The sequence below is a fragment of the Anolis sagrei genome, chromosome 8 (assembly GCF_037176765.1).
Source record: "Anolis sagrei isolate rAnoSag1 chromosome 8, rAnoSag1.mat, whole genome shotgun sequence".
Classification (NCBI taxonomy): domain Eukaryota; kingdom Metazoa; phylum Chordata; class Lepidosauria; order Squamata; family Dactyloidae; genus Anolis; species Anolis sagrei.
The window spans coordinates 22536045-22561608 of NC_090028.1; the positions used below are offsets into that span (position 1 = coordinate 22536045).

The 25564-nt window shown below is 45.3% G+C and overlaps 1 protein-coding gene across 1 annotated transcript in view; it reads left to right on the plus strand.

Annotated features, from left to right (window-relative positions):
- Positions 1-25564, plus strand: part of CDH13 (cadherin 13) — a 996654-nt gene that overhangs the window by 936738 nt on the left and 34352 nt on the right. Inside the window, exon 11 of the mRNA XM_060787892.2 lies at positions 11940-12082. Coding sequence (XP_060643875.2) covers positions 11940-12082 — 143 coding nt within the window. The remainder of the gene's footprint in view (positions 1-11939; positions 12083-25564) is intronic.

Below are 25564 nucleotides of genomic sequence, written 5' to 3' on the forward strand. Positions count from 1 at the left end.
CAAACACTCTCTGCTTCATTCGGAAAAATGCTGCGCTTGCAGAGCTCAGGCGGTGTTGTATTTCAGTATCGATGTTGACTTTGGTGGAGAAGTGGCTGCCAAGGTAGCGGAAATGATCAACATTTTATAATGTTACACCAATAAGCTGTATTGTTGGCATTGGAGAGGGGTTGGCTGGTGACTGCTGGAACAGCACTTTGGTTTTCTCGATGTTCAATGACAGGCCGAGCTTCTCGTATGCTTCTGCAAAGGTGTTTAGGGTGGCTTGTAGATCTTCTTCTGAATGCGCACAGATGACGTCATCAGCATACTGCACATGCATAGCATAAATTGCACATGCATAGGCAAGAATGGATAATTTTGCCATTTTTTTTTTTGGTCCACATTATGAGACAGCCCAGATCTTACATGGGACACATAGGGTGGTCTACACTGCAGAATTAATGAAGTTTGATACCACTTTAATGCTGAAGGCTCATGGGAGTTGTAGTTTTGCCAGGTGATTAGTCTTCTCTGCCAAAGAGTGCTGGCATCTCATCAAACTACAAATTCCAGAATCCCAAAGTATTGCAAATCCCCATGAAGAACCCCCTTAAAGAGCATGGAATGAGTGGAAATAAAGAATTCTCACTTCTTCAGATTTCTCTAAGAGACTCCTATGAATATTTCTGATTTGCTTAGAAATATACTCACTGAAATTCAGTCCTTGCAGTCAGATGGAAATGCAGTGTGTATTTTAAAAGATACGTTTTGCCATTAAAAATCAGGCCAATTATGCTACTGAAAAAGAAAAGTGTCCATTTGAAGCCGGTTCCTCCCCATTTACACCCATTGCATTATGGCTTTCGGTGTTGCTGTCATTTGTTCTTCAAACATACTTATCCTTTTATTATCCTTTTATTAAGACATCCTTAATTAACTTTTTGTATTAAAAGAAAGACCCCACAAAGAACAATCATCTTAGTTAAGCTGCATTATGCGCTCACAATAGATATAATTGGAAGGAAAGATTACTTTTCCTGTTTAAACATCTCCCTATTCTCAAATTAGACCTGATACAATTCAGCTTGGCAGTACAATGCTCTGCTGCGGAGAAAATGTTTTCATCTGCAGACACATTTCATTTCTCATATGTCACCAACCTAAAGCATTTCGGACTATGTTTGGGATTAATTGGGAATTTTCTGCTAGTCTTTCTGATGTTTTGATGTGTACCTTTGTTTGAGAGTTATGCTTTTAGGAAGGAGCCTGCTGTTTAAAAATGAACTGGAACAAAGCAAGAATTAAAACCATGTTGTTACAATACATCTTCATTGAAAGTAGGAGAAAACACAGATTATTAAATAAAACTTGAAGAATATTTCCCTACAAATCTCTAGGTCCTCTAGAGTAACTCTGTGGTCACTGTAATGGATTGGCCTTAAAGGGTTAGTTTAAAAGGCAAAAACTACGCCCAGCTTGCTAAAGCTAAGGAGAGCTGAGGGGAGGAGCAAAGCAGCCGCCTCATAGCTAGAAGTGCAGTCTGATTGGCTGATGAAATTATTTATTATTTATTTATTTACTTTATTTCTATACCGCTTTTCTCGGCCCTCAGGCGACTCAAAGCGGTGAACAACATCAGTACAAAATATCACAAAACAAGTATAGGGCAATTAAAAACAATTATTACATAAATCATTAACATCAGTATAACAATCATTAGCGCCTCAGCAGTAAAATCAGAATCCAGTCTTGTCATCCATTATTCCATTCCTATGTTCAATTACACTGTTTAATCGAATGCTTGTTCGAACAGCCAGGTCTTCACTTTCCTCTGAAACGCCAGCAGGGAGGGGGCCAATCTGATATCTGCAAGCAGGGCGTTCCACAGCCGAGGGGCCACCACTGAGAAGGCCCTGTCTCTCATCCCCGCCAAGTGCGCCTGTGATGCAGGCGGGACCGAGAGCAGGGCCTCCCCAGATGATCTTAGTGTCCTAGTCGGTTCATAGGAGAGATGCGTTCGGAGAGGTAAGTAGGGCCAGAACCGTTTAGGGCTTTATAGGCAGAACTTTGAATTGTGCCCGGTAGCAAACTAGTAGCCAGTGGAGCTGGCGCAACAGAGGAGTAATATGCTCCCTGAGTGCCGCTCCTGTTAGCAACCTGGCTGCCGAGCGCTGGACCATTTGAAGCTTCCGAGCCGTCTTCAAAGGCAACCCCACGTAGAGAGCATTGCAGTAGTCTATGCGGGATGTAACCAGAGCGTGGACTACCGTGGCCAAGTCAGACTTCCCAAGGTACGTGTGCACCTGGCACACAAGTTTTAACTGTGTGAATGCTCCCCTGGTCACCGCTGAAACCTGGGGTTCCAGGCTCAGCGACGAGTCCAAGATCACACCCAAGCTGCGAACCTGCGTCTTCAGGGGGAGTGTGACCCCGTCCAACACAGGCTGTAACCCTATACCCTGTTCGGCCTTACGACTGACCAGGAGTACCTCTGTCTTGTCTGGATTCAATTTCAATTTGTTTGCCCTCATCCAGACTGTTACAGCAGCCAAGCACCGGTTCAGGACCTGAACAGCCTCCTTAGTAGCAGGTGGAAAGGAGTGACAGAGTTGGACATTATCCGTGTACAGATGACATCCTACCCCAAACCTCCAGATGATCTCCCCCAGCAGCTTCATGTAGATGTTAAACAACATGGGAGACAATATTGATCCCCGTGAAACCCCACAAGACAATGGTTGTGGGGCAGAACAGGTATCCCCCAGCAACACCTTCTGAGATCGACCCTCTAGGAAGGACTGGAGTCACTGCAGAACAGTGCCTCCAAGACCCATTCCCGCGAGGCGTCCCAGAAGGATACTGTGGTCGACGGTATCGAAGGCCGCTGAGAGGTCCAGCAGAACTAACAGGGACACACTCCCCCTGTCTAGCTCCCGGCATAGATCATCCACTAAGGCGACCAAGACTGTTTCAGTTCCATGTCCCAGCCTAAAGTCAGACTGTGCCGAATCCAGATAATCCGTGTCTTCCAAGAATACCTGGAGTTGTGAAGCCACCACACATTCCAGGACTTTGCCCAAAAAGGGGAGATTGGAAACTGGCCGATAGTTGACGAATTGAGTGGGGTCCAGTGATGGTTTTTTCAACAGAAGTTTTATTATAGCTTGTTTTAAGCTCGCTGGAATGCTGCCTTCCCGAAGGGAGGCATTAACCACCACCTTTGCCCACTTGGCCAATCCCCCTCTGGCTTCCTTCAAAAGCCAGGATGGGCAGGGGTCTATTTATTTATTTATTTATTTATTTATTGCATTTATTGACCGCCCCTCTCAGCCCGGGGGCGACTCGGGGCGGTGAACAACAACAAAAAGACAGTGTACAGTGATAATGACAATACAAACCAGACAAATACAACACAACATATACTTATGCTAAAAATCCGCTTCGTCAGGTCCTGGGGTCATAGCCAAAATTCATAATCCTAGTTCATTCCTATGTCGTTTCGAGAACACTCAATTGAAGGCCTGCTCGAAGAGCCATGTCTTCAAGCCCCTTCGAAAGGCCATCAAGGAGGGCGCCTGTCTAACTTCAGCAGGGAGGGTGTTCCACAGCCGGGGGGCCACCACCGAGAAGGCCCGCTCTCTCGTCCCCGCCAGACGTGCCTGTGAGGCAGGCGGGACCGAGAGAAGGGCCTCTCCGGATGATCTCAAGGCCCTCGTGGGCTCATAGGCCGAGATGCGGTTTGCAAGGTATTTTGGGCCGGAACCGTTTAGGGCTTTGTAGGATAACACCAGCACCTTAAATTGGGCCCGGTAGCAAATCGGCAGCCAGTGGAGCTGGGACAACTGGGGCGTTGTACGCTCTCTGTGTCCTGCTCCCGTTAACAACATGGCTGCCGCGCGTTGGACTAGCTGAAGCTTCCGGGCCGTCTTCAAGGGCAGCCCCACGTAGAGAGCGTTACAGTAGTCGAGGCGGGATGTGACCAAAGCGTGTACCACCGTGGCCAAGTCAGACTTCCCAAGATACGGGCGCAGCTGGCGCACGAGCCGAAGCTGTGCAAATGCTCCCCTGGTCACCGCTGAAACCTGAGGCTCCAGGCTCAGCGATGAGTCCAGGGTCACACCCAAGCTGCGAACCTGCGCCTTCAAGGGGAGTGCGACCCCGTCCAGCACAGGCTGTAACCCTATACCCTGTTCGGCCTTGCGACTGACCAGGAGTACCTCTGTCTTGTCTGGATTTAGTTTCAGTTTGTTCACCCTCATCCAGACCATTACAGCGGCCAGGCACCGGTTCAGGACTTCGACGGCCTCCTTAGTAGCAGGTGGGAAGGAGTGACAGAGTTGGACGTCATCTGCGTACAGGTGACACCGCACCCCGAAACTCCGGATGATCTCACCCAGCGGCTTCATGTAGATGTTAAACAGCAAGGGGGACAAGATGGAGCCCTGAGGAACGCCACAAGTCAACGGCTGTGGCGTTGAACAGGAGTCCCCCAACAACACCTTCTGAGTACGACCCTCCAGAAATGACCGGAGCCACTGCAGAGCAGTGCCCCCGAGACCCATCTCTGCAAGGCGCCCCAGAAGAATACCGTGGTCGACGGTATCGAAGGCCGCTGAGAGGTCCAGGAGCACCAACAGGGACACACTCCCCCTGTCTAGCTCCCGGCGCAGATCATCCACTAAGGCGACCAAGACCGTCTCGGTACCATGTCCCGGTCTGAAGCCAGACTGTGCCGGATCCAGATAATCCGTGTCTCTCAAGAATACCTGGAGTTGTGAGGCCACCACGCTTTCCATGACTTTGCCCAAGAAGGGAAGATTGGAAACAGGCCGAAAGTTGTCCAATTTGGTGGGGTCAAGTGATGGTTTCTTCAACAGCGGCTTTATAACAGCCTGTTTTAGGCTCGCTGGAATCTTGCCTTCCCGAAGGGAGGCATTAACCACCACCGTTACCCACTCGGCCAATCCCCCTCTGGCCTCCTTTAGAAGCCAGGATGGGCAGGGGTCTAGGATGGACGTGGTGGGTCTCATTCCTCCAAGTATCTTGTCCACATCCTCGGGTTTCACAAACTGAAAAGAATCCAACAAAATCGGACAAGCAGGTGCTTGTGTCACATCCACAGAGACTGTATCTAATGTGGCATCCAGCCCAGAGCGGATCAAAGCGACTTTGTCTGCGAAGAACCGAGCAAATGCTTCACAGCGCGCTGCCGAGTTGTCAGGGCTCCCACCTGAGATAGGGGGAGTTAAAAGACCTCTGACAACCCGGAACAACTCCGCCGGACGGTTTTTTGCGGACGCAATAGTGGCTGCGAAGAAAGTTTTCTTTGCAGCCTTTATTGCCGCGGCATATGCCCTCAAAAAGGACACAAACCGTGTTCGGTTTGACTCGTTTGGGTCCGAGCGCCACACGCTCTCTAGAACCCTCTTCCTTCGCTTCATCGCTGCCAGCTCCTCAGTAAACCAAGGGGCTGGTTTAGCTCGGTTACTTGAGAGGGGACGTTCCGGAGCGATCCTGTCAATAGCCCTGGTCATCTCCCCATTCCAGAGAGCGACCAAGGCCTCGACATGATCACCTACCGCGGTGGCGGGAAACTCCCCAAGAGCCGTCAGGAATCCAGCCGGATCCATTAGCCTCCTGGGGCGGACCATCTTAATGGGTCCTCCACCCTTGCGGAGGTTAGGGGGCGCAGTGAGCCTAAATCTAATCAGGAAGTGGTCGGTCCATGGCAACGGAGAGATGGACAACTCCTCCACACCGCCACCCTGCTCCCATCCCTGGCAGAAAACCAAGTCCAATGTGTGTCCAGCACTGTGGGTGGGGCCAGTTATTTGTTGGGACAGCCCCATGGTTGCCATGGCGGACATGAAGTCCTGAGCCGCACCTGTGAGGGTTGCCTCGGCGTGGATGTTGAAGTCCCCCAGCACAAGGAGCCGTTGGGACTCCACCGCCAGGCTCGAGACCACCCCCGCTAGCTCAGGTAGGGAGACTGTAGTGCAGCGAGGTGGACGGTACACTAACAGAATCCCTATTCTGTCCCGGTCTCCCACCCTCAGGTAGACCGATTCAAAGTTTGTGGTCTGCGGGATGGGGCTCCTGGTTAGATGGATGGTCTCTCTATAGACCACTGCGACCCCACCTCCCCGTCCTCCGGCTCTTGGTTGGTGTTGCACGGAGAAACCTGGAGGACAAAGCTGGGAGAGATTTACGCCCCCCGCTTCATCCAACCAGGTCTCCGTGATGCACGCCAGGTCTGCCCGCTCCTCCAGGATTAAATCCTGGATCCAAGATGTCTTTCCGTTGACAGACCTGGCGTTCAACAACACCACCTTCAAGCCGGAGGGCCCGCTCACCTGGTTACACCAAGGTACCTTAGGAGACCTATTGGGAATAGTTAATTTGGAAAAACGGTCCGAATTAGGCCGAATTCGGGGTCTCCTTCTCCCGCATCTCCTCCTTCCCACCACGACCTCTATGGGGGCCCCTCGGCTAGTGGAACACCTCCCCCCCTCCATGCCGCAATCTACGTTTGTTATTAGATTTATTTGTTCTTGCCATCTTGCTAGGATGCATTGGAGGGAAAAGCTCAGCAACTGGAGATGGGCGGAACCAGAAGGGGAGATAAGATGCTGAGGCAACCATTTTAGATCAGTTAGGAGTTTGGTGGGGAAGAAGTCAGACAGAAGTTTTGAAAGGGGAAGGGAACAGTTTGGGAACTGTTTTTGGTTTAAAGATATCTCTTTGAGAATAATAGTTAACAGGCCTCTATAGTGATTAGAGTGCTGTGGGAGGAAGGAAGATCCTAAAGGTTTAAAAGACTATTTTGGAGTTCTGTATCTGGAACTTTGTTTACGTAATTCAAGATATAAGTACCATCCTCTGTAAGAATTAAAGCCTGACAAGTTGTTTGAAACCATTACACATATTGTAAATAACTTATTCCTGTTTCATTTCAACTGAAGTCTTCATATGGCTTTTTAAACATTCCATTGAAGGAGGTGGCCTATTAAAATAATAAATTGGTGGCAGCAGTAGAAACCAATAATAAATAATAGGAGTTACAAGCTGAGAAGATGTGGGAATGCCGTGGATGTAGCGTACCTGGATTTCAGTAAGGCCTTCAACAAGGTCCCCTATGACCTTATGGCAAACAAACTAGTTCAGTGTGGGCTAGGCAAAACTACGGTGAGGTGAATCGATAATTGGTTAAGTGGACAAACCCAGAGGGTGCTCACCAATGCTCCCTCTTCATCCTGGAAAGAAATGACAAGTGGAGTGCCGCAGGGTTGCATTATTCGCCAATACATCACACAGTCCTAGACATTTGGGAAGGGTCCAATATGTGATCCAATACAAAGGCCAGCAGAGTGATCTTGTTTCCTGTGTATGAATCTTGTTGTGTATCAAATAATAATATATTTTTTTTACCTGCCTCTCCTTTGGCAGAAATTGACAATAGAGTCATCTCATAGAATTTAGAGATTTCTAGAGGGAATATATGAATCAAATTCATTAACAGTCAAGTTAGCAAATGTTAAACTGGTGAATGAAGTTGGCCAATTGTATTATTGTTGGAAATAGCAACCTTCTACAAGCCTCCTACATTAGTTATTTGTTATATATATAATGCAGATTGCTACTGTATTGCATATGTGTGTATTGGTGTGCAGTTTTCTTTAACTCTATGTTGTGGGAGGGGTTGCAAACCACATGATCAGATGTGGAACTACTCTGAGCTCAAACTCCATTTTAGAAGTCAGTGGTTGCATCAGAAGCAGTACAGTACAGTTGAGAAGTCAGTAGAAACAGAATGCTTTAGAGAAGAGACTCTGTTAGACTCTCAGAACAGAGACTTTAGACTGTTAAGATTATAAGAAAAAAAGCCCTGTGTTACCTACACAGAGAAACTACTTCAAATCTATCTGTGACTGGATTGATATGCAACTTATAATTTATTCATGCTGAATACATGAAGTTTGTAAGTAAACCAACTATGCTACTTTTAACGAAGACTACTTATTTTTGTCTCTTGAGAGCATGATTTAAAAACAAGCTGTTTTAAGGGAGAGTAGGTTTTTTGACACTAAAAGAAACACTTCCGAAACTCTGCTGTTTTTGTGCATTGGCATATCTTTGTTCCTGACAGTTCAGAAACTAATTTGCCTTGCATGAATACTAGTAGACATTTACCACTAAAGAAAAGATTTACTCAAACGAGTATTTAACTCTTCCCAGGAAGATCATATTTTACAAAATGGTTATGATTACTCCAAGTAGTGTGAATGCCAGTTCATCTCCAAAAGGGTCACACTTCCAAAAGCCTGTGGAGATTCCTGGTTTTCAAAATGTTTGTGATCTCTAAAAGGTCATGACTTTCCAAAAGGTTATGAATGTCTTTTGCAAAAATGATTGACATTAGGGAAACGCAGTAGAGAATTTATTTATTTATTTATTTGGGGTTCTTGTACCCCGCCCTTCTCACCCCGTAGGGGACCCAGGTCGGCTTACAACAGCAAAGGCACGCTTAGATGCCTGCCACACAAAACAATCATCACAGAAGTACAACAATTCATAGTTACCACAATTCAAGCCATTATCCCAATAAAAACAATAAAAAATCGATAAAATCAATAAAATCAGTACAAACCTAATTCTTCCTCCTACCCTATCAGTGTACACTAACTCATAGATCTGTTTTTGATTCCACTTCAACAATCCTGCTGATCTTGCACATCTGATTGTCTTATTTAATTGTCTTATTTAATTGCCTGGTTGCCCAAAGGCCTGGTTCCACAACCATGTCTTCACCCTCCTCCTGAAGGAGTGGAGGGATGGTGATGCTCTGATTTCCCCCGGGAGTGAGTTCCACAGGTGAGGGGCCACCACTGAGAAGGCCCTGCTTCTCGTCCCCACCAGCCTCACTTGTGACAGTGGTGGGGTCGAGAGCAGGGCCTCCCCAGATGATCTCAAACTCCGAGGTGGGACGTAAAGGGAGATACGTTCGGACAGATACACTGGACCGGAACCGTACAGGGTTTTGTAGGTTAAAACAAGCACCTTGAATTCTGCTCGGAATTGAACCGGCAGCCAGTGGAGCTGGCATAGCAGGGGGGTGGTGTGCTCCCTGTATGTCGCTCCAGTGAGCAATCTGGCTGCCGCTCGCTGGACTAGTTGAAGTTTCCAAACAGTCTTCAAGGGCAACCCCACGTAGAGCGCGTTGCAGTAGTCTATTCAGGATGTAACAAGAGCATGGACCACCGTGGCCAGATCAGACTTCCCAAGAATACACCAAGAACCATGGCTTGAACCCTGTTGTTAATCCCTAAGACCTATTGTATCCATGGGATTGCCTATGCACTGACCTACCATCCTACCATAGTTTAATTCATTCAGTGTGCTTTTTTTATTAGAAAACAACATCTGTGATGTGTTGGAAGCCACTATCTAACTTCAAACAGCTACAGAGTTGTGCTCTGCTGGAATGACAAATGGATACTCAAGATCCTATCTGACACATTGGGCCAGTGCTTGGATTGCTTTTTTATAATATAGGAAGATAAAAATCTTGACACTTCAGACTGATCTCAAGAATGGAGCGAGTGCAAGCAGTGTGACTATAGTTGTTTAGCACTCAGAAGACTTTGCGGAGGGAAGAATCCTTCTTGTTGAGATTATTCCAAATTCTTCTTTCTTGTTACCATTGTCCAAGTCAACAGGTGTCTGTTATTTGCATTGTCCGGATTGCAGTTGGGTTGCCCCAGCCGCACATGGCATGCTATGATGTAAAAGTATACATAGCAATGTCAGCTGATAAGATACATTGGAATGCTGTAACCACAGTAGCACAGCAGTTAAAGCCGTAAGCATCAGGAAAAGCTACTGGCTGGCTGGAGGGTCAACAGTTTGAAGCCGCAAGTCGGGGTGCACTCTCAATTGTCAGTCCTAGCTTCTGCCAACCTAGCAGTTTGAAAGCATGCAGTATGAGTAGATCAATAGGTACTGCCTCGGCAGGAAAGGAAAAGGGGTGCCCTACATGCCGGCAAAAAAGATTGAAGATGTCTATGGACAGCAAGGCTCCTTCAGCATGGAAAATGAAACAAGAGTACCTCCAGACTCCGGACATGGAAAAAGGGAGAATACCTTTACCTTATCTGTGTGTTGTATGTCTGTTGTAGTAGAGCCTGCGGGTGACGGTGCTACCAGTAGTGTGGACACTAGAAGGGGTAAACGGGTTACTCGGGAGCAGGAGTCTGATGAGGAGCAACAAAGAAAGAGGATCCGGGATATACTTAATGCTCCCACAGATGAGGAGTCATTCTTGGGCTTTTCTGGGGACAATGGGTCAACAAGCGAGCAGGAGGAAGGAAACATCATGGATTGGTCTAAGGGAAGGAAAATGACTACTCGGGAACAAGAGTCAGATAAGGAACAATAAAGGAAGAGGATCCGGGAGATACTTAGTGCGTCCACAGATGAGGAGTCATTCTTGGGGTTCTCTGGAGTTGATAGGATAGAGAGTGATGAAGATGGAGATGATACATTGGACTGGACTAAGGTACAAGCTGTATGTGCGGAGCCGACGTCCAATGATACTTTTGTGGGGTTCTCTGGTAATGAGGGCTGGCAATCGGGGAATACGGCTGAGTCTTGTGGAGATCTAAGTCGTGACAGAAGATGGAGAAGTTGGAGGGATGGGAGTAGGAGTTCATGTGTGGAATCAAGAACAGCTGCAAGGGATAACGATGGGGCGGAGGTCAGCTCATCTTCTGATGATGATGTGTAAGATAAAAGTAGGCTCTGAAATGGGGAATCTTTGCAGAAGGCAAAGCGTTGGCTCGTGAATTGGGTTCTTGTCATTGCCTATTTCGTGTTGGTATTGGGTTCTGGATCTACAGGTTGCTGCTTCCATTCGTGTGTGTTTTCGACTTGGCTTGGATTCCCGTGAGTGTTGACTTCTCCTATCCTTGATTTCGGACCGGCATTGCGTGCTTGCCTTATGTGTACTGTAATCCACTCTGAGTCCCTCCGGGGAGATAAAGCGGAATATAAATGAGGTGTATTATTATTATTATTAAAGTGTATTATTTTAGAATAAATGTCACGCATCATATATGTATGTATAAGAACTATCAGTCACTGTTGTTGTCTGGCCCAAATAGGCTTCATTGCTCCTTTTCAGGGGAAAAAGGGGATGGTTGATGGACAGACAGATTGTCCACATAGGAAATAAATGTATGATTTGCTGATCTGGATCTCAGCTTACTTCTTCCATCATGAAATGTTTACCAATATGTACCGGTCATTTGAAGATTGTTAACCATTATTTCATGATTGCACAACTGTGGCTTTGGATTTTTCTGCATGTCAACTCTGCTTCAGTTGAATTCAATTTGCTCCTAATAGGGCTGGGCAGTTTCGTTTCGTTAATTCATAATTCGTTAATAATTCGTTAATTTTTTCAATTACGAAACGATAACGAACCATTCTGGAGCAATTATTAAAAAAAACGAATTTTCAAAAACGTTTTGTAAATGCTTCGTATTTCGATATTCGTTTTGTTATTGTTTTGAGGTCGTTTCGTTATTATTTCCGCATGTCTGGGCCAGTTTTATGGTTTAATTAGTGAAAAAAAATTATAATATCACACCAACAGTCAACAACAGAGGGAGAGGGAAGCTTCAGAAGGTTTTGGAGGTTTTTTAGCGTATTTCGCGGTCGCGTCCGCCATTAACGAATCGATTCGTTATTGTTTTGGAAATCGATTCGTTAATTTTTTACCATTTACGAAATTTCGTAAATATCGAACTTTTTAAAAGGAAAATTTTGTAATTATTTTAAATATCGAAACAAAAAAAAACCCCAAATACAAATCGATTTTAGAAACAAATTTTTCCGTTGTTACCCAGGCCTAGCTCCTAATACACCCAAGTCACTTTTGATTGCTGTGTGTTTTACAGATATTCCACTTACAAAGACCCAGCAGACTGGTTGGAAATCAACCCGAACAATGGTACCATTCGCACGTCAGGGATACTTGATCGTGAATCCCCATTTGTGTCCAACAATGTGTACACAGCATACTTTTTGGCAATCGACAGTGGTGAGTAATGACAATTGTTTGAAAGCAGAACTTGCTGAGTTGGAAGAAGATGGATCAGCTAACTTGAATTCAGTTGATAATCATTTCTTACAGAATCATTGCTTTCATTGGGATGATAAAAGCCTGTGATCGTGGGATTTTGGGGTCATTGTTTATGCAGGTGCGTCATTGTCATGGGAGCTGCACTCTTAACTCTATTTAACCAATTTCTGAAAGACACATCCACTTGCAGACTTCCAGTTTCTCCTTAGTTCTAATTTGATAGTAAAAGGACACCGTGATATAAAATCTTGGCTAGAAAGATTCCCACTGTTTTCTCTATATATTGACAACAATAGCGAAGAAGACAGTGGGAACTGACCTTCTGACTCAGACTAAAGCTCCTTCTGATGGTAGCTAAGCCTGAAGAGAAGTGTTTTCTGACCTTTCTGAACAAGAGGAAAATCTCACTGCAAAAGTTTGAAAGCACCAAATTGATGGTATTGATGAGAATACCAGCTCATGGTCATCTGAGGAACCCCAGAGGTCTGGATTAAAAAGCCAAAAAGTTGGACCCTAGGAGCTGATTTTCTCTACTCCTGCCCTATTCCATGCTGGTGGCGGATATCCATTATAGTAGGATGCCTAGTTTGCATTAATCAAGAGCATTGTGCTATCACAAAACATTATATGGCGGTAATATTCTTCCCTTCCTCCCTCCCTCCCTCCCTCCCTCCCTCCCTCCCTCCCTCCCTTCCTTCTGTCCTTCCTTCCAGCTCTTTCTTTCTTTCCTTCTTCCTTCCTTCCTTCCTTCCTTCCTTCCTTCACACAATCAAGCTATGCGGCACTTTCCAAGACCAGTTATCTCCCCCAGTCTCACAATCTCATTAGGACCTAACAAGCAAAAGGTAATGGCAGTGTAGGAAGGGGTTAATTCCAGGTGATACTGCCTCTTCTTCTCACCTTCCAATGCAAGGGCAGTTGTGAGAAAGGGAGAGCCCTTAATCTGCTTCTAGACATCGACATGGTGGAGTCGTACCTGCCTCTTCTTCTCTCCCTTTGAGGCCAGGGCAGTGACAGTTGGACTGTAGAGCCTTTTATGTACTTCTGGGCTTAGGCATGATGGCCTCTTCTGGATGATGATGGAGCCATGCCTGCTTCTTCTTCTCTCTCTTTGAGGCCAGGTCAGTGGCAGTTGGGATGGAGAGCCTTTTATCTACTTCTGGGCTTAGGCATGATGGCCTCTACTGGATGATGATGATGGAGTCATGCCTGCCTCTTCTTCTCTCCCTTTGAGGCCAGGGCAGTGGTAGTTGAGACATAGAACTTAGGCATGATGGCCTCTTCTGGGTGATAATGGAGGCATGCCTGCCTCTTCTTCTCTCTCTTTGAGATCAGGGCAATGGCAGTTGGGATGGAGAGCCTTTTATCTACTTCTGGACTTAGGCAAGATGGCCTCTACTCGATGATGATGATGATGATGATGGAGACATGCCTGCCTCTCCTTCTCTCCCTTTGAGGCCAGGGCAGTGGCAGTTGAGACATAGAGCTTAGGCATGATGGTCTCTTCTGGATGATGATGGAGCCTTTTTTATTTTTCTTTATTGTATTGTTAACAACTATTTGTAATACATTTATCTTTACATTGCTTTAGTTTCAATACATTTTTTCTTTCCACCCCTTAACCCTCCCCCCTCCCCCCGTTGACAAGTTGGTCCTTCTTCCTTTATTTGAGCCATCGTTGCATTCTATCTAGCTTTTTTTCCCAATGATCATCTTCTGGTTTAGCTTCTTGTATCCAATTTTTAAAGGGTGACCATATTTCTTTGATTTCCTTCTGCTTTTCTGTCCATAGTTTTTCTTATAATGTCCATAATTTCCAATTGTACTTGTTCCCACACATATTCATACCATTTTCCCAGGGTCCATTTCTTTTTCACAGCATGTGCTGCTCTAAACATCATCATAACTAATTTTTGTTCATGTGCTTTTATTTTACTGTGCCCACAAATCCATTTTAAGAGAATCTCCATATTTAAATCATTTTTATTTTTGTGTATAATTCAATTTTCATGAAGATTTGATTCCAGAACTTTTGTGTCTCCTTACATTCCCACCATAGATGTGAGTACCAGGCTTCTCTACTCCCACAGTGCCAACATTTCGGATTTAGACCCTGGATCATATGTGCCAATTGAATCGGTGTCCTGTACCATTTTGTTATTACTTTCTGCTCCAGATCCCGATATTTTTCTATCTTTATTTTATTTAATCCATTCCTTATTCTATCTATTTTTTCTTTCCCTATGCCTCCTTCCTTTTCCCATCTATTTTGGGATGGAGAGCCTTTTATCTACTTCTGGGCTTAGGCATGATGGCCTCTACTTGATGATGATGATGATGATAGAGCCATGCCTGTCTCTCCTTCTCTCCCTTTGAGACCAGGGCAGTGGCAGTTGAGACATACAGTTTAGGCGCTATGGCCTCTTCTGGGTGATGATGGAGCCATGCCTGCCTCTTCTTCTCTCTCTTTGAATTCAGGGCAGTGGCAGTTGGGGTGGAGAGTCTTTTATCTACTTCTGGAGTTAGGCAAGATGGCCTCTACTTGATGATGATGATGATGATAGAGCCATGCCTGTCTCTCCTTCTCTCCCTTTGAGACCAGGGCAGTGGCAGTTGAGACATACAGTTTAGGCGCTATGGCCTCTTCTGGGTGATGATGGAGCCATGCCTGCCTCTTCTTCTCTCTCTTTGAATTCAGGGCAGTGGCAGTTGGGGTGGAGAGTCTTTTATCTACTTCTGGAGTTAGGCAAGATGGCCTCTACTTGATGATGATGATGATGATAGAGCCATGCCTGTCTCTCCTTCTCTCCCTTTGAGACCAGGGCAGTGGCAGTTGAGACATACAGTTTAGGCGCTATGGCCTCTTCTGGGTGATGATGGAGCCATGCCTGCCTCTTCTTCTCTCTCTTTGAATTCAGGGCAGTGGCAGTTGGGGTGGAGAGTCTTTTATCTACTTCTGGAGTTAGGCAAGATGGCCTCTACTTGATGATGATGATGATGATAGAGCCATGCCTGTCTCTCCTTCTCTCCCTTTGAGACCAGGGCAGTGGCAGTTGAGACATACAGTTTAGGCGCTATGGCCTCTTCTGGGTGATGATGGAGCCATGCCTGCCTCTTCTTCTCTCTCTTTGAATTCAGGGCAGTGGCAGTTGGGGTGGAGAGTCTTTTATCTACTTCTGGAGTTAGGCAAGATGGCCTCTACTTGATGATGATGATGATGATGATGATGATGATGATGATGATGGAGACATGCCTGCCTCTCCTTCTCTCCCTTTGAGGTCAGGGCAGTGGCAGTTGAGACATAGAGCTTAGGCATGATGGCCTCTCCTGGATGATGATGGAGCCATGCCTGCCTCCTCTTCTCTCTCTTTGAGATCGGGACAATGGCAGTTGGGGTGGAGAGCCTTTTATCTACTTCTGGACTTAGGCAAGATGGCCTCTACTTGATGATAATGATGGGGGCATACCTGCCTCTTTTTCTCTCCCTTTGAGGCCAGGGCAGTGGAAGTTGGGCAGCAAGGTCTTCCATCTCCTTCTGAACCTAGGCCCAATAGAGCTGCGTCTGCCTTTTCCTCTCTCTTTCTCTAGGCCTTGTAAGGGCTTAGAGGGAGGGGGGTATGGATTAAGTGTGCCCAGCATGCATCAACCTCTATTTGTGTTTTTGATTGAGTGCTGACCCATGCCACCCAGCACCCATGCTGCTCTTTATGCCTACCGTTGGCGACATAATACAGTTAGAAGGAATCCCTGCCATTGTGCCTTTTTATTTCTCGTAATAAAGGAAGGCTTACAGCCATTGTTCCTGGGATGATAGATATATAATTGTGGGTGGAATGAATCCCCCACCCACCCTGCAAAATATTTGAGCTGATATTAAGCCCTTGGCACCACCACAGCAATAAGTAACTCTCATCTTCACATAACCAGATTCATATTCTATTTAATGTGTAATGGCAATTAGAATGGAAACACAATTAAAAACCCTTGTTAAAATACAATATTTTTAACATATTATGTGGATTAAAGTCCCTTCTGTTGCACATAATCTAAATTAAAAGGCAGTACGAAAACCCACCCGTTGCAAGTTACTTTTGTCGCACATTAAAAATAGAAATGGGTGGAGGAGGAGAGATACGGAGTCCTCCAGCTGAAAGGCGAAAAATAAATAAATAAGGGCTTTGTATGTCGTGTCGAAAAAGCTAATACGCTTACGCTTCTCAGAGATGCAGCTGGTTTAGCTGCAGAGATGAATTGTAAAATGCTCTTTTTAAGAGGGTAATTTTACAGTTTTTTTGTACTGCACAAGTCAGTACAGGGACGCATTTGTGAGGATTTGACAAGAATATGGCTTTAAAATGCAAAGCAGGAGAGGGGAAATGCCCCTTCGCTGTGCTGATTTGCTTGGATATTCATAAACGTATTTCTCTCCCTGAACCACTGAACTTATTCTTCATCCTGTATTTGTTAGTCTTGGATAATGCATCTTTTGTATGGAGTCTGAACACAAAATAGTAATGTGATTAGAATGGCCAGTTTATGGCTGCACAGCAATGTATACCATGCTTGGCATGCTGAGAGAATGAGTTTTGGGATTCTCAGAGCAATAACTATAGCAAAGGAAGGGGTTTTTGGCCCTCCTGATGTTGTGAGTTATTGTTGGTGTTAGGTAAAGGTAAAGGTAGTCCCCTGACATTAAGTCCAGTCATGTCTGACTCTGGGGTGTGGTGCTCATCTCCATTTCTAAGCTGAAGAGCCAGCGTTGTCCGTAGACAGCTCCAAGGTCATGTGGCCGGCATGACTGCATGGAGCGCCGTTACCTTCCCGCCGGAGTGGTACCTATTGATCTACTCACATTTGCATGTTTTCAAACTGCTAGGTTGGCAGAAGCTAGGGCTGACAGCGGAAGCTCACGCCGCTCCCCGGAATTGGTGTTAGCTGCCATCAATTGGACTTCAACTAATGCAGACCCTATGAAGGAGAGACCTCTGAGTTACTCTATCCTCAACAGCTCTTCTCAGGTTCTGAAGAACATGGATGGTGGCTTCCTTGATAAAACTGAGCCACTTCTAATGTAATCGTACTCTTGTTTCTACTGCTCTCTCTCTACCTTGTGAGATTATAGTTTCTCACAATGTGCTATTCCACTCCCTATATAAAATCATAAAATCCTAGAGTTGGAAGAGACCTGGCAGGAAAATTGCATTCAAAGCACCCTTGACAGATGGTCATCCACCCTCTGTTTAAAAGCCTCCAAAGAAGGAGCCTCCACCACATTCCAGAGCAGGGAGTTCCACTGCTGAACAGCTCTCAAATAGGAAGTTCTTCCTAATGTTCAGGTGGAATCTCCTTTCCTGTACTTTAAGCCTTTGCCCTAGTCTCCAGGGCAGCAGAAAACAAGCTTGTTCCCTCCTCCCAATGACTTTCCCTCACCTCTTGATTCCTGGCCCTCATCCTGTCTCTTCTCAGCCTGGACAAGCTGGAATGTGTCCAGAGGAGGGTGACTAAAATGATCAAGGGTCTGGAGAACAAGCCCCATGAAGAGCAGCTTAAAGAGCTGGGCATGTTTAGCCTGAAGAAGAGAAGGCTGAGAGGAGATATGATAGCCATGTATAAACATGTGAGAGGAAGTCATAGGGGGAGGGAGCAAGCTTGTTTTCTGCTTCCCTGGAGACTAGGACAAGGAACAATGGCTCCAAACTACAAGAAAGGAGATTCCATCTGGACATGAGAAAGAGTTTCCTGTCTGTGAGAGCTGTTCAGCAGTGGAACTCTCTGCCCCGGAGTGTGGTGGAGGCTACTTCTTTGAGGCTTTTAAACAGAGGCTGGATGACTATCTGTCAGGGGGTTGGACTGAATGGCCCATGAGGTCTCTTCCAAATCTATGATTCTATGATTCTCTTCTTCAGGCTAAACATGCCCAGCTCTTGAAACTGCTCCTCATTGTTTTTAACTTACTGTTTTATTTACTGTTTTAAAGTGTTGTTATATTTGTTATAATTGTTTTGTACGTTGTGGTATCCACTTGTTGCCAGTGTAAGCTGCTCTGAGCCCCCCCCCCCCCCCCCTTTGAGGGTTGAGAAGGGTGAGGTAGAAATGTTGGAAATAAATAAATAAATAAATAAATAATTTCTCCCAGGTCCTCCTGTCGAGCCAGGCATCATTTCCCATTCTGCCTCTTTGCATTTCCTTTTTTTCTGCCTAAGTGGGGTCTCTTCCATTTGTCCTGTTGAACTTCATTGTATTGGTTTTGGCCTATCATCTCTCTAATCCGTGAAGATGGTTTTGAATTCTGCTCCTGTCTTCTGGAGTGTTGGCCATCTCTCCCCATTTGGTGTTGTCTGCTAACTTGATGATCATGCCTTCTGACCCTTCATCTAAGTCATTAATAAAGATCCTGAAGAGGACCGGGCCCAGGAGGGAACCCTACTGTTGGCAATCCACTTAGAATCATAAAGTTGGAAGAGACCATTCAGTCCAAACCCCTGCCAAGCAGGAAAATTGCATTTAAAGCACCCCCGACAGATGGCCATCCAGCCTCTGTTTAAAAGCTTCCAAAGAAGGAGCCTCCACCACACTTTGGGGCGGAGAGTTCCACTGCTGAACGGCTCTCACAGTCATATAATCATAGTCACTTGTCACTTCTTTCCAGGATATGACCTTTTTAGAGAGGTCTTTCTTTGTCCTTTACCAGAGGAAGCAATGCAATGGGACGGGTCATCTTGAGGATATGCATAGACATCAAGGTCTCCTACAGAAACAGTTGGACCCCTTGGTCTGATGCAGAATGGATGTATTCAACTTAAAATTGCCAAAGCAGTATGGTACATGTTCTGCTCTGTGAGTGCAGTATTTTTTCGAAGAAAACAGAGTGTTGAGGATCGGGACATTTGGAGGTAGACCAAGAGGCTAGTTTAAAGCCATTGTCCTCCCAACCCTGTAATATACCTGTGAAACGTGGGTCGTCTACAGACTTCACACTCAACTTCTGGAACAATTCCATTAGTGTTGCCTGCAGAAAATCCTGCAAATCTCAGGTGGACGAATGTCAGCATTCTGGAAGAAGCAAAGGCCACCAGTCATGATCCTCTGCTATCCTCTTCTCTGGATTGAATCATAGAATCATAGAATCAAAGAGTTGGAAGAGACCTCATGGGCCATCCAGTCCAACCTCCTGCCAAGAAGCAGGAATATTGCATTCAAATCACCCTGACAGATGGCCATCCATCCATCTGAGTATCCCGTTGTCCAAATGCCCAAAGATTACCATCTCCAAAAGCAGTTACTACACTCTCAACTCAAGAACAGAAATCAGAATGTCAGTGGATAGGAAAAGCCAATCTCAAGGGCCAAGGCTTCCCAGTTCTCTCTCAGTGTTTCTGCCACAGTTTTTAAGGCTGACTTTAAGCCTATCCAAATGGGCTTAAAGTCAGCCTTAAAAACTGTGGCAGAAACACACAGAGAGAACTGGGAAGCCCTGGTCCTTGAACATTTAACTGAAGATCAACTGACCAACAGTGCTGTGGCAGTTGAAGAAGCACAAATGAATAGAGGGTGAAAGGGAGAAATGCGTAAAGAGGAAGAAGGCACCTCAAACCAACCCTTGTCAAGACCGCCTTCCATTGAAAACTGATGTCCTCACTGTGGAAGAATGTGCAGATCAAGAATACGTCTCTATAGTCACCTACGGACCCACCACCAAGACCCTACATTGGAAGGCAATTGGATTAGGACATGAGGGATCACCTATGATGACTCCTGAGCCTTGGTGTGCATTGCATATGGAGGAATAGTTTACACAGATTTGCATTTGGCCGTTGATTCTATTTGAGATCTAATACCTTGCTTCTGTTGCACAATATGGGTTGAAGAAGACTTTCTTTGTTCTTGTGGGTTTTTTCGGGCTATATGGCCATGTTCTAGAGGCATTTCTCCTGATGTTTCTCCTGCATCTATGGCAAGCATCCTCAGAGGTGAGGTCTGTTGGAGCTGGGAAAAAAGGGGGTTTATATATCTGTGGAATGACCAGGGTGAGACAAAGGACTTTTGTCAGTTGGGCTAGGTGTGAATCTTTCAACTGACCACCTTGATTAGCATACAATGGGCTGACTGTGCCTGGAGCAAACTCTTCTTGAAAGGTAATTAGATGTCCCTGCCTGTTTCTTCTCTGCTGTTTTTGCTGTTGCAATTTTAGAATTTTTTAATACTGGTAGCCAGATTTTGTTCATTTTCATGGTTTCTTCCTTTCTGTTGAAATTGTCCACATGCTTGTGTATTTCAATGGCTTCTCTGTGTAGTCTGACATGGTGGTTGTGAGAGTGGTCCAGCATTTTTGTGTTCTCAAATAAAATGCTGTGTCCAGGCTGGTTCATCAGGTGCTGTGCTATGGCTAATTTCTCTGGTTGGAGTAGTCTGCAGTGCCTTTCATGTTCCTGGATTCTTGTTTGGGCGCTGCGTTTGGTGGTCCCTATGTAGACTTGTCCACAGCTGCATGGTATACGGTAGACTCCTGCAGGGGTCAGAGGATCCCTCTTGTCCTTTGCTGAACGTAGCATTTGTTGGATTTTCTTGGTGGGTTTGTAGATTGTATGTTGTGTTTCCTCATCAGCTTCCCTATGCGGTCAGTGGTTCCCTTGATGCATGGCAGGAACACTTTTCCTCTGGGTGGATCTTCATCTTTACTCTTGTGGCTTGTTCTTGATCTTGCAGCTCTTCTGATGTCTGAGGTGGAGTATCCATTGGCCTGTAGAGCCCAGTTGAGGTGGTTCAGTTCATCTTGGAGGAGGTGGGGTTCACAGATTCTTTTTGCACGTTCTGCCAAGGCTTTAATGGTGCTTCTTTTTTTACTTTCTTTGGTCTGTTAAATTGGAATTATACCACCAAAGACAGCTCGCATGCTTTCTTTCTGCAGCCTCCAGCTCAGATATTTGTCAGAAAAAGCACATTATTTATTATTGTTGTTCACCACAATCTAGGGGTGTGTGGAAATGACATTTGAAACTGGGATGGAAAATCAGAAAGATTTGAATGGATTTCCCCTTCTGCTCCTTTGAATTAACTTAGATAATTGGATGGATATGATATGCTTTTTGGCAGCGAGCTCTTCGTGAATGATCAGCTTTTGCTCCATTAGCTTTTAATCAATTGCAAATATTTAATTGTGCAGCCAGAAAGACAATCCCACCCAAAGCTTTTATTTCCTCCATAGAACGTGCTCTTCTCAGTGGCATGTCAGTGTTGCCATCATTTGTCATCACAAATGAGCCGGAAGGACCACATATCTTGACAGTTTTACTTACTTAGATGCAAAGTAGTACTATAAAGTCTGCAGAGAATGAACTTCCAACGACTACAGTTCAGGCTACAACTTGTGCTGCACTGAATGTTAATGGCAGTGTCGCTTAACCTGCAGTTCAGTGAAACCAGCCACAAACTGATGTCTTTTTGTAAAGGGCTCTGCGAGCCTTAGATGCAACTAGCCCAAGATCTATACTTCAACATCCACATAAGTCAACTCCCTCCACTGGCTTTGAACCATCTGAATCTTTTTCGAGTAACATTGTTGATCTCTCTCATTTTGTGACCAACCATATGCATGAATGCAGTGAAAGCGACTCCGACATCATTTTTCCAGTCAACCAATACTAATGCCTAATTTTCTCAAGCTTATTATGTTCCCAATGAGCTACATAATGCATGTAGGAGAGTTCTTCGGTAGTCTAATGTGAGCACAAGAATCATTCCTGGAACTTTCGGGGAAGGCTAAATTAACTGAAAGAATATCAAATGGAAATGCTCTGGGCAACAGCTCTCGGGAAAGCAATGTGGCATCCATAAACCCTAAACTGCAATTCTAAATCTTCACATGGCAATATTAATGGCTTCCCAAGGTTGGTGGAAAGGGCAACTGAACGGGCATTAGTTCGAGTTGGCTGGTGATAAAAGAGACTTGCTGGTTGAGCAATACATATACCATCAGATTCACCCACCAAGGGCTCTGTATATGGAAAACTCCTTCAAAATCCCTCCAAAGAGATATCTCAAAACAACTTCTAAAATAACTGAATTAATTACTACTACTACTAATAATAATAGTAGTAGTAGTAGTAGTAGTAGTAATACTTGATTTATACCCTGCTCCATCTCCCCCAGGGGGACTCGGGGCGGCTTACATGAGGCCACGCCTATCAACACAATAGACACAGTATACACAAAACATCATCACCGTCATCATCATATTTAATTACTTATTAATCGCCCTCCATCCGAGAATGCTCTAGGCGATTTACAGCTAAATTGTAAAAGATAAAATATATACATACAGAAATTAAAAATTAACAGAGATCGAAAGCTCTAGTGAAAAGCCAGGACTTAAGTGCTAGAGTAAAAGGTCCTAAGTCACGCATGGCTCTCCTATAGGGCAGCAAGGAATTCCATAAGGCAGATGCAACTGTCTTTTGGGCTGATTAGGTCAAGAGCAAGCTAGACTATTAATTGTCAGGAGCTCATTCCAACCCAGGCTGGCTTTGAACTCATGACCTCTCGGTCAGTAGTGATTTAATGCAGCTGGCTACTAACTAGCAGCGCCAGGCATGTAGCCGGGGGGGGGGGGGGCTTGGGGGGCTTCAGCCCCCCCCCCCCCGAAATTCTCATGGTGGTTCGTGAAAAGGCCTTACTGGTGCCTTATTTAAACTGTTATGTTTATTCATATCATGATCTGATCATCCTACTCAATATATCCCATATGCATAGGGGTATTGGGGTAATGATACAAAAGGTTTGCTAGGGTAGACCCTCTTTCACTCGCACTCAGCCCCCCCCCCTGAAACAAACTCAGCCCCCCCCCCCCCCCCCCCGTCCCGAATCGATATCCTGGCTACGGGCCTGAGCAGCACCACAGCCCGGTACCATAGAATTGCATTGGATGACCCAGAGATTCCTAAAGAAGTGTCTTTAGGAAGTTGTTATTCTATGGTATGCAACTTCTAAGGGAAGCATACCATGAAATTGCCTAGAGGGCATAGGAAAATCCTATTTTTTCCCATTCACTGCCATCCAAACCACCATCCTCTGCTGGAGTCTACTTCAGTGTGCTGCCTCCTAAAGTTCCCACCACGATTAACCACTGAACATTTGAGCTAGCCTTTTGTCACATGTATGCATTGGCTTTGTTTGTCTGCATTTGGCCTTCTCCACTCCTGAGATTCTTGCTAGATATACTTCTGTTACTGAAAAATTGATGGAGCACAGTATTTAATTTCATAGGTAATAAAATGTGACCTTTTCTCTAGACAGAACCGCAACCTCCCTTTTATGGCACAATCCCCCCTTCTGAATGAATATCCTAATTTGCTTTGTACACTCTTGGTTTCGATAAAGGTCAAGGTATTATCTGTATCTGTAGAGCCCTTTCATTCTACTTATTTGTATAAGTCTTACAGAGACAGAGAGGCTTAAATCTAGTCCCTCACCCTGAGTTGGAATGCGTGGAAGTGTCAACTCACCACTGGTTCATTGAGACCACTCTGGTTAGGGCAAGCAAACTAGATATGGACCAGAGGTTCTAACCTAAAGAAGAAACCAAATGATAAGGAAACTCTTGTATAGAATCATAGAATCATAGAATCAAAGAGTTGGAAGAGACCTCATGGGCCATCCAGTCCAACCCCCTGCCAAGAAGCAGGAATATTGCATTTAAATCACCCCTGACAGATGGCCATCCAGCCTCTGTTTAAAAGCTTCCAAAGAAGGAGCCTTCACCACACTCTGGGCCAGAGAGTTCCACTGCTGAATGGCTCTCACAGTCAGGAAGTTCTTCCTCGTGTTCAGATGGAATCTCCTCTCTTGTAGTTTGAAGCCATTATTCCGCGTCCTAGTCTCCAAGGATGCAGAAAACAAGCTTGCTCCCTCCTCCCTGTGGCTTCCTCTCACATATTTATACATGGCTATCATATCTCCTCTCAGCCTTCTCTTCTTCAGGCTAAACATGCCCAGCTTCTTAAGCCGTATCAAATGTATTATCTGGAAAAGGATCAGAAATTGACTGTTTCCTTTCAAAGTGGCTGTTTCTCAGATCAGTACATTTGTAGACAAAGGTCCCTTCTTTGTTGGTCATTCGTTCAGTCGTCTCCGACTCTTCGTGACCTCATGGGCCAGCCCACGTCAGAGCTGGCCGTCACCACCCCCAGCTCCTTCAAGGTCAGTCCAGTCACTTCAAGGATGCCATCCATCCATCTTGCCCTTGGTCGGCACCTCTTCCTTTTACCTTCCACGTTCCCCAGCATAATTGTCTTCTCTAGGCTTTGCTGTCTCCTCATGATGTGGCCAAAGTACTTCAGCTTTGCCTCTACTATCCTTCCCTCCAATGAGCAGTCGGGCTTTATTTCCTGGAGGATGGACTAGTTGGGTCTCTCCTCCAAAGCACTCTCAGAACTCTCCTCCAACACCACAGTTCAAAAGCATCGATCTTCCTTCGCTCAGCCTTCCCTAAGGTCCAGCTCTCACATCCGTAGGTTACTACAGGGAATACCATGGCTTTCACTATGCGGATATTTGTTGCCAATGTGATGTCTCTACTCTTTACTATTTTATCAAGATCCCTTCTACACTGCCATATAATCCATATTATCTTTTCTGGATTACATGAGTCTATACTGCCATATAATCCAGTTCAAAGTAGGTAACCTGGATTTTATATGACAGTGTAGATGGGGCCTAAGAGAACTACTATAAGGAAAACACAGAGAATCAGGAAGAGTGTAATCATGATTGTGGAAGTTTGGATTGAAACACGGGAGCAGTCTTAAAGGTACTAAAGGTGCATCTGCACTGTGAAATAAATGCAGTTCAGCACCTTCTTAACTGCCATGACTCAGTGAAATTGAACCATCGATCAATGCTGTGGAGTCTCAGGAGTTGTAGCTTCACAAGATCTTGAGCCTTCTCAGCCAAAGAGTGCTGATACTTGACCCAAATTACAGCTCCCATGGTTGTTAATGTGATGCCCAACTGTATCCATTCTACAATTAAGATTTTTAGAGTGAGTGTTTGCTTTGAGCAGACGAACTGATTGCCAAGTGTTCATCAGCAAAGCTGTTCTAATTTCCTGAGTGGTCTCCTTTCAAGGCTGACCAAGGCCTTTCCTGCTCTTTTGCACCTGGTGCTTCAGCAGGATGAAGCAGTTTAGTATTTAATTATTGATCTTCAGAAGCTATATGGAATAATATTGGACAGGCATGGGCAAACTTCGACCCTCCTGGTGTTTTGGACTTCAATTCCTACAATTCCTAACAGCTAGCTGGCTATTAAGAAATGTGGGAGTTGAAGTCCAAAGCACCACGAGGGCCGAAGTTTGCCCATGCCTGATCTAGGATGCAATTCCAATAGTTATAGGGTGGGACTTCCAACCTCCTCTGGCTTGACTCCGCGTTCATGGGGCAGCAA